Source organism: Agrilus planipennis, unplaced genomic scaffold (genome assembly GCF_000699045.2).
Source record: "Agrilus planipennis isolate EAB-ADULT unplaced genomic scaffold, Apla_2.0 scaffold254, whole genome shotgun sequence".
Classification (NCBI taxonomy): domain Eukaryota; kingdom Metazoa; phylum Arthropoda; class Insecta; order Coleoptera; family Buprestidae; genus Agrilus; species Agrilus planipennis.
Window position 1 is genome coordinate 378,296 of NW_020439068.1, and position 9,267 is coordinate 387,562.

The 9,267-nt window shown below is 35.5% G+C and overlaps 2 protein-coding genes across 2 annotated transcripts in view; both read left to right on the top strand.

Moving 5' to 3' along the window:
• Window positions 1-4,755, top strand: part of LOC108742007 (CUGBP Elav-like family member 4) — a 309,289-nt gene extending 304,534 nt beyond the window's left edge. The window contains exons 5-6 of the mRNA XM_025977122.1: window positions 4,591-4,670; window positions 4,723-4,755. Of these exons, the coding sequence (XP_025832907.1) occupies window positions 4,591-4,670; window positions 4,723-4,755 (113 nt within the window). The remainder of the gene's footprint in view (window positions 1-4,590; window positions 4,671-4,722) is intronic.
• Window positions 4,756-6,208: 1,453 nt separating this feature from the next.
• Window positions 6,209-9,267, top strand: part of LOC112905188 (CUGBP Elav-like family member 3) — a gene marked incomplete at its 3' end in the record, with an annotated part of 8,347 nt that continues 5,288 nt past the window's right edge. Inside the window, exons 1-2 of the mRNA XM_025977121.1 lie at window positions 6,209-6,294; window positions 7,434-7,559. Coding sequence (XP_025832906.1) covers window positions 7,454-7,559 — 106 coding nt within the window. The remainder of the gene's footprint in view (window positions 6,295-7,433; window positions 7,560-9,267) is intronic.

The window sequence follows — 9,267 nt, forward strand, 5'->3', positions numbered from 1 at the left end:
TATATTGATTTTCAAAAATACTTATATATAAAATAAAATTTTGTTAAGTTCCTATAAGGTACCATTATAAAAATAAAGAACCAGATGCAGAAGCGAGAATGTGAAAATGTATGCGGAACTTGCGTAATTTCGGAAGCGGAAGTGTATGTCTGTGGCAACACTAGTAATAATAAGCAATATTTTTACGAAGATCTGTTATGTAATTTGTTTCTTTGAAAAAACTTCCGAAAATTATTTCCTTCGGGTTTCGATCTACATTAAGGACATATGGGATAGGAAGATGCATCTGGTGGCAGAGTTACGTATTATCGTTGTGTTCGAAACACTTGATCGCCGGGGGTAGTTGTTCGTGGCAATTAAATTTGTTTTAATTAACTTCATTTGGAGGTAACGAAGACTGTCTACTGCACTTAATACCTACGGCCTTCCACCTTCACAATAAAACCACCGTCGGCTTAGAAATATCTGAGTCAGAATTTAATTAGTCCATAAACAAGTTAATAAGCGTTTCCTTTGAAATTTTCTACAAACCTAGCCGTACCTATCCTTTATTTTTTTTTTTTTTACTTTTTTCCTTGAGAACCACACAAAGTATCGCCTCAAGATTCTTAAAACTTTAATTAGAAATTTTCTTCGGAACCCGAGTTTAACTTTGAACAGTTGATAAGAAGCGACACCGTCACTCGTTAACTTTAACCCTATTTGCACTGAAATAGTTGACCCTTTTTTAACTTGTCGCCTATTAAATCTCGCTTTTACGAACTTTAAATTCGTTTCGATTTGACCCGTTTCTATTCATGATTTCGTACTTCACGAATTAACTGCAAAACCAACGAACTTTGAGATTCTTAAAAAATTTCTTCGAATACGAATACAATCAGGAATATTTAAAAGGGAGGACTCGAAAATGCGTTGCCAGGAATATCAAAGTCCTCGAGTTCAAATTTATGTTGGTACAGACGATTTCTAGACCTTTCTCTTATAGCAAGCCGCCCAAGCAGAACATCACAGTTACTTGATTTAAAAAAACTTTCAAAAAGATAACTCGAAGAAGAATTATCTCTTATCCCATTGTTAGTTTCATGATTTTGTATATAAGAACCTAAGGGTCTTAATAAAGGATAGAGACGTTTTCTGGAATTGTTGAAGTTTGTAGAATATAATAATATAATATGAAAAAAGATTCAAGGCCGAAGAGGGTAGCAATGTCTTTATCGAGTTATAGTTATTATCAGATATAGAAGAGTGATACTTAGTTTGTATAAAGAGCAACAGGCAGTTATAGGGCTGGGGTTGCAACGTAAAGAAGTAGATATTAGGAAGGGAGTCGGACAGGGATGTACACTCTCTCACAAATACTTTTAATCTATACATCGAAGACGCGATCAACATCATTAAAGACAGTACAACTGTAGGGATAGATATACAGGGGCAAGAGATTAGTACGCTTAGATTTGCAGATGATATTGCACTATTAGCATCTAGCAAGTTTACTGAAAACAACAATAACAAATATATACTTTTCATAATTTTTTCCTAATTTTCAATATGTTTAATAATTAAGATTTTTCGGAGTAAATGTTTTGCCGTAGCGCTCTCGTATCGTTCTCGATCTGATCGCCTTCTGTCGCATTGGTTCCGTTAGTGTTGGGGAGTAAAAGCCTCGTCCGCCTTACCTACGTCATAATCGTCATCGACCGTTCCAACTCTATGCAGTTGAAATGCGTGTAATAGAATCTGCCTGTCGGTTAAACATTTTCATCCGGATGTTTCCAGAAGGTTCCAGAAAGTAAACAGAAGAGTATTTAAAGGAATAGAAGATCACCACATTTTCCTTGCGTGTATATGCCATCAGTGCTCTGTGAAGGCGAGAGTGAAGATCTAAAGTTTTTTCATTTATCCTCCTATAATTGTTTAACCTGGGCTAACAGTGATCGATTTTATTAGTAGTCATTTGTTTAAAAGTTCTCCCGTTTCTCATTGTTTTAGGTGTAAGTATGCGCAGTAATAAAATTGTGGTGTAATAAAAATTCAAGTTTTAATGATGTGTTTTATGTAGCAAAAGGAAATGTTAGCGGTTGGAACGCGGACAGTTTTATTTGAGGGAATATTTTAAACGCGAACGCCGTTATGGGGAACACGAGTCAGACACATAGAAACATTAAAACGATGATTTCACCTCGTTTAAATCAGTTAGACAAATGTGTAGACTGGGAAATCTGCTGTCGCGAAAATTAATTATACTAAATGCAGTGAGGGAATTTCTGTACGGGCAAAGGTCATGTAGATAATGCATGCAATAAATACCTGCAATTAGTTTAATTTCCATAGATCTGGTATCAAAGTTTATAATAGGGTAATAATTTGAATATTTCCTGTAACAATTTCAGAACTAGTTTTCGAGAACTTTATTTGCTTTTAAAAATATTTAATTAAACGGCGTAGCTCAAATTAGAATAAAGAAGTTCATGGTGGTCATTATTCTGGCGAAACTGTCAGACTCTACTACAGATGGCGTATAGCGCGCGTTTGTAGTATTTTATATAACGCTAACCACCATGAACTTCTTTGACTTGTTAACTTTCTTTCACGCACAAAATGTACAAGTTCAATTCATCATCATTGTCGTAGAAGCGTCAGTCTAAAAACTGTTTGGACACACACCTCCATCAGTCCACGCTATTCTGAGTTTAGCTTCGCATTTCCCCAAAATATCCTTAACTATTTGTCAAGAGTCTAGCCCTGACTGACTACGAACTTGAACTATTTGAACCGAACTTTCAAGTTGTGTTATTATCTGAATGGACTCGAATTGACTGGAGTCCAATCGAGTGAGTGCTGAGGCACCCCCGGACCCACCCTTGCTGCGCCCATGCTTGTTACTATGAAGTGGATATAAGAAACATGCATTGATAAATTCAATATTAGGCCAATAATTTTATCTTATAAACTTTACTAAAAATACTAGGAATTTTTAGTGTGCTAGTATGGTAATGTTTCCATGATACCCTTGTCAACATATTCTAACATTTTGCGTTATCCTTGAAATCGATATAAATAAATTACAATGACCCCAAATTGTTTCTCTTTTCGTTGGTTAGATTGTTCATCAGAATCATCGTCATCGTAGGATTGACAATCTTGTGAATGCAGTCAGTTGGACACATCCTGAGCTAATATTCCTAACTGTCCTTCATGAAGGTGTCCCACCAATCTAGCACATCTATTTCGTATTGACTTCCATAACATCCTCTTTTCTGCTATTCTTTCTAATACCTCCTCATTTCTAACGTTTTCTATATACAGTATCATCATGCGCCTGTAAAACCACATTTCGAACGCCTCCAACCATTTCTTAAATTGTCCAATTGGTAATAATTTTGTTTTTTACAAGAAGGTACTCAAAATGAAATCTCCACATTTTCATACATACAAAATATGGAGGTAGTAGTTGCGTTATTGTTTTTTCTTTTTCTTTTAATAAAGTCACGTTCTTGTAATTCCATTGTTTTTCAAAATGCCTTTTGTGCTTTCTCAAAGCAGTTTAAGCCAGGCAAGGGAATGAACATATAATTGACATCTTTCCTCTCAAAAGACCCATTTTCTCTTCTTTTGCGTTCACAGGCAACGCCCTTGTTTGAACTCGGGCTCGTGAACAGAATTTACTTCCAATTACTTGTAAATTCCAAATAAAAGTTGGATTAAAGCGGTCCCGAATAGCCTTAATTGTCGCTATTCCGAATCTTCTGCTTCGGTCCCGTTGCCGATGCTACCTCCGTCCCCCTGTCTCCCTTCACTTCCCATCCAACTATGCGTCGTCCATTTGAAGATGCAAATAAGGCACTATCGCGACAGGCGAATCGAAAGATACTCCCGGCTACCAAGTCAATCCCGAACTGATTCAGGTTCCCATTTGCATACTCAGCTGGTTTAGTTTTTAATTGTAAATGTGCTGAATGCATGACTGCCGATTGAACTTTAAGTCATTAAATTTATTCAAAGTAAAACAAAAAAGAATTAGGTATATACCTAAACCAAAAATAATCGGACAATAATCTTGACGCAATAAGAAAACATTGAAATAAATATGTAGTACAATTTTATTTTAAAGACATAAATGATTATACATTGGTTCAATGATTCTGTAGATAGGCAAGATAGTCATTGTTATTGCTGTTACCTCGTATAGCTTAGTGATAGAGCAATGGCGTGTAAAGCCAGAGTCTCGGGTTCGATTCCTGGCGAGGACGTGACAGCAACAACAATTTGTTCTCATTAATTTCAGATTATCTGTACTGATAAAAATCTATTCACTTTAATATATAGAAAACCGTACAAATATTCTTCTAAAAATGTTTCAATTAAGCTATTGTTATTGGTGGTAAAAAAATTTGGTACTTACCTTACCCCCTTTGTCCCAAATTTCGCTAGGTAAATATATAACGATATAACGTTGATATGCACTGTAATTGTTAGTAACCTTATCTTTCGTATATACCTACCTTCCCAGTTTCACTATTCTTATCATTTCTTACATTAGGTGCTTTGTATTTTATGAATTACCTCTTAATTGTTTTATTGTTGTTTTAGGTTGTGCTTTCGTGAAATTCAGTTCACATCAAGAAGCACAAGCGGCAATCAACAACTTACACGGAAGTCAAACTATGCCGGTAAGTCTTTTTTTTTGTTTTGGTTTACAACTTAAACAGTAAAATGTTATAGTTGTCTCTTATAAATATTGAACGTTTATCGTAATATATGTATCTATAGATATGGCAATTTGAACCAACTTTTATAAATAATTACAGCGTCTAATTTAAACTGATCAAAATTATAAATTATAAAGGTATAGTAGGTCATTAAACACACTGCATTCAAAAATTTTACGATACCGCTAAGGCGATGAAGAAACGAAAACCGCAAAGTCAAAATGGCGTTTTATTTTTTGAAGGCCTACTTTGATGGAGTTTTTCGAACGGAAGACTTTTACAGGTCCCTTAACGACCCAAATAAAAATGTTTCTTTTGTTTAACGGCGGTTTGTTTCGTCTCCACTTACGTATATAACCCAAGTGGAATAATGAAAACGTACCGCCATAAAAAAATCTTCTTTAATGACGAATGAACGTTAAGGACTTTACGGGCCTAATTCTCTCTGATCTTCTCCTTTCCCTCACTCCCCCCCCCATCATTCTTATAATTGCAATCGGGATGCTGACCAACTTTTACGACAAAACACTTCCTTTCTTATGCCACTTTAATGATATAATCTTAAATATTCCCACTGAGCTAATAAAATTAGGGCCACACACAACATTGCGTGCAACGAACACGAAATTAAAAGGTTACATTTTTNTATTAAATGTGAAGGCTTCACTTTTTTTACATTTACCATTTAAAAAATTTTGGTCGTAACAAAAACTTTCTGAAGACGTACGTCAAAAAGTAATTTCAGCAGAATAAAAAAAAATATTAATCGAGAAACAGGCGATCCGCGCTAATTTACATATACAGGATGGAACGTTTTGCCACAAACTAAGATTACTGTGTACTACTGTCATTTTGTTAATTCATTTAGAACTAGCCATTTTGTTTACCGTATCCGCGCCCTGCATAGGTACCTATGATATATCTAAAAATATTTCGTAAATGCTCTAAATTTTTTTTCATCAATTCGTCGTTACAAATGAAAATGATTCATCCAAAACGAAACACCGAAAAGCCTAAAAGTTTCGCTGCAACATGTGACAAACGCATTCCAATTAATGTTGTATCCTCATCCCTTCGTAGACAACCGCTTTAACTGTACAATCTGAATAGATCTAGAGTGCTTTTGATTTGGGTTTATTGAATTGCAAATAACGAAAATATGCACCATTTACAGACAAGTTCCTGTATTTAAAAATAGACTACCAAAGGAGCTGAATTTTTAACAACTTTCTAGTATTTCGTCAGGTTAACGTAAAAGAAGAATACTTATTGTGAGAGCAAACTTTCTTATTTTATTCTGAACGTAACAAGACACTCATTAGAATGATAACGATTTCTGTATGATATATAGTTGTTTTACTTTTATTTATTAGAATGTATCCCCAGTATATGTACCTAATAATTCTATGTTAGAAACTAAATTTTAACTTCTTTTGGTCCTGACGATACATCATTAAAATTCTTTAACAAGGCAGAAAACAAGGACATATACAAGGACTTCGTTAGTCTTTCCTGGAACCATCAAAATCGGAATTTTTGTATAGTTTGCTCCGATATTACAACCAGATGCTGTTATATAAGTAAGGTACATAGTTTCGTATTAAAATACTGTCGCCCTTAGGTACTACAGTAGAACCCCATTGTTACGTTAAAGTTTAAATGTCTTTAACATGAAGTTAAAGAGCTATTACTTATCGTATGAATACTTAGGCAAACAATAATATTAATTGTAGGCGAAATCGCCAAGCATTGTAAATCTACAATCAAAAATATTAACATTAGTACATTTTTTACGTTAGGCTGGTTATACACGAAGCCGATCAAACTGTGGTCGGACGGTTGGGACGTTGACAGAAACCGGATCGGATCGTAAGTGCATCAAGTGAAAAGACATTGATATCCTAATCAAATTGAATTCTTCATTCCGTATAAAATAGATCGAGGGCAGTTAATCTAAGTACAGTCAAAATGTCAACTTCAAGTGACCAATTACTACAGTAATCAGAAAAGGGCTTCGCTTATATGAACATATGACGAAAGATTCATGTTCATGTAGCGAATGTTCATCTCAGGGTACATTCGTTAATAAAGAAAAGAATAAAGACATAGTCGATGAGGAATCGGATCCGATCGTTATAAGCCGTGTGTTTAGAGTATACATTGTCTGACTCGTGCCGGATCGTGTCGTTATAGAAGTGATATTAGTTACGTATCGGATACGTGCCGGATGTTTGTTGTCTAACCGTCGTCATTCCGACTGTAGTAAGATCGGCTTCGTGGACAACCGACCTTAGGAATAAAATGAACATTAAATGGTGGGCCGTTTTACGTATCAGGTGTTTAAATCGTCGAGGTTCTGCTGTAATACTGTTGAATTTAAAATGGCGCTTACTTCGTCGTTGTATAACTTGTTGCGTGATCTGTCAATGTACAAGGTGATTAGAGACGCCTCTCGCTGTTGTTCTTAATTATATGACGAAACACATCACCCAATTCGTCCGAGATGATACCGACCAAAGTTTAATGCGATTCTCCGTGACCGTTGTGTGCAGCCAAACTTTTATGCATGCTATTTAGTTTATCGCATTACTGTATTACTGCCTATAATCGGAACTGTGATACTGCACCTGCGTTAGAACTGTCTGAATGTTTGTACTTTGTCGCGTGATCAAAAAGATGCCGACGCACACGACTAATAATTCTTTTGTTGTTTTGCAAGCGCAGACCGGAAGCTGTTTGTGGGCATGCTGAGCAAGCAACAGACCGAAGAAGATGTCCGGCAAATTTTCGCACCCTACGGTACAATAGAAGAGTGCACTATCTTACGAGGACCTGACGGCGCTAGCAAAGGTAAGTTTATTATTAAACTACAGGCCTGACGCTGGAAGCTGGCGGAAATTTTAAAATGGCGTGGATGCGCGGTGGCAAAAGTAGGCAGTTTTAGGTATAAAGATTGCAGTCGTCACTCTTCAATATTCCTATCAGGGGCGTAGATTAAATATTTAAAAATAGGGATCAGTGAACAAGTAATAGACAGACAAACAGAAGAACTAATTGTTGATGTTGGTGACAGTGATAGAGATTCCCATGATGAGAGTGAATGTGAAAACTAACTATAAAACAAAAGCAATAGGTTAATTTTTTCTTTTTGATAAGTCATGTTTTTACATTATTTTCTAGTACACTACTGTCCCATCTGTATTAATACTATAATTTACGCCTACTGAATGCTTATTTGTGTATCGGTTTCAAGTGACTTATACCCAAATAGGTCATAAATGGGCAAGTACCTGCGCGACCGCTCGCCAGCGTCCTTCGTCAGACCTATACCTATCGGTAGGGTCAGTTTTGGAAGGCGAAGTCCATGGTAAATTGTTGGACAGAAAATAGGTCTTTCCGTATTTACTTCCTAATCACTACATGGTAAACAGGTGGCTTTAGTATTATGGGGATGCATGCCTCTTTTTCTCATGGTGGTATCTCACTCATACTTGACCGGACTCCACTTTTAATTGAATTTTAAAGAAAAAACTCTTCTTCTGAAAGCGCCCTCTTTTGTTTGCATAAGATGTTTCCAAAATTGTGCAACGGCGTCTTCTGGTTTTTCACAATAATCTTAGTTTCTCGTTTTGAAAAGTGTATTAATCATTCGGCACACTCCATTAGGGTTAAAATTGGGCACTTTATCTTCTTATTCGCCTTCTCTTTCTCTCATTCTCGTCGTTCCCAGTCTTTTTTTTCTTTATCATCTCGACAACAGACGAAGCATTGGACTTGAACAATGACTAATCGGTGTAAATTAATTGCACGGCGAGAGCACAGTGCTTGTCAGGCCGACCCTGTGCATTTGTTCATCCGTGCTTCCTCTGATGTTTGGTTTGTTTCAACTCCCTTTAAGTAATTAAAATTAAAACTGGAACATGGCGAGAGATAAGATTCTTAATATACCATTCGTTTTAACGACCTTTAAATATAATTAAAATCGAAAAGTAAAAATAGTATGGAGTTTTTTGTTAGTAGTTTTTGGTTAGGTTATTTTTAAAAAGTGCAAGTTTGATCAACATGCCGATAGTTTTTATGTACCTATATACTCCGTACCTTAGCAAATATTATTTCTTAAGTTCACTGCATTGTTGAAAAACAAAATTAAACTAAAAATAAAGTCAATAGAATTTAAAAATTAATGAGAAAGTTTGTTTTGTTCTATTTGTCATTAATTTTTTAAATTTAGAAAATGAAATAAAATCATAATAAATACAATATAGAAATATGAAGATTGGAAAAACTTTGGCGGTTGTTGTAGAACAAACAGAAAAGCTCAAAACCCCAACGCCAAAACACGACACTGTAGTTGTCCGAAGCACTTTTCGGTAACAAAGTTACCTTCTTCAGGGACTGAAGTAAACTAAACCTAAATGAGAACTAATCCTAATTTATACTGATAGTTGTTAAGGTTCAGTGAACATGACCCGAAGCCAACAAGGTAGATGTTCAATGGACCTTAACATCATCATCATAAACGTAATTAAACTAAACTAAATAGCGGAGATCCAGGGAT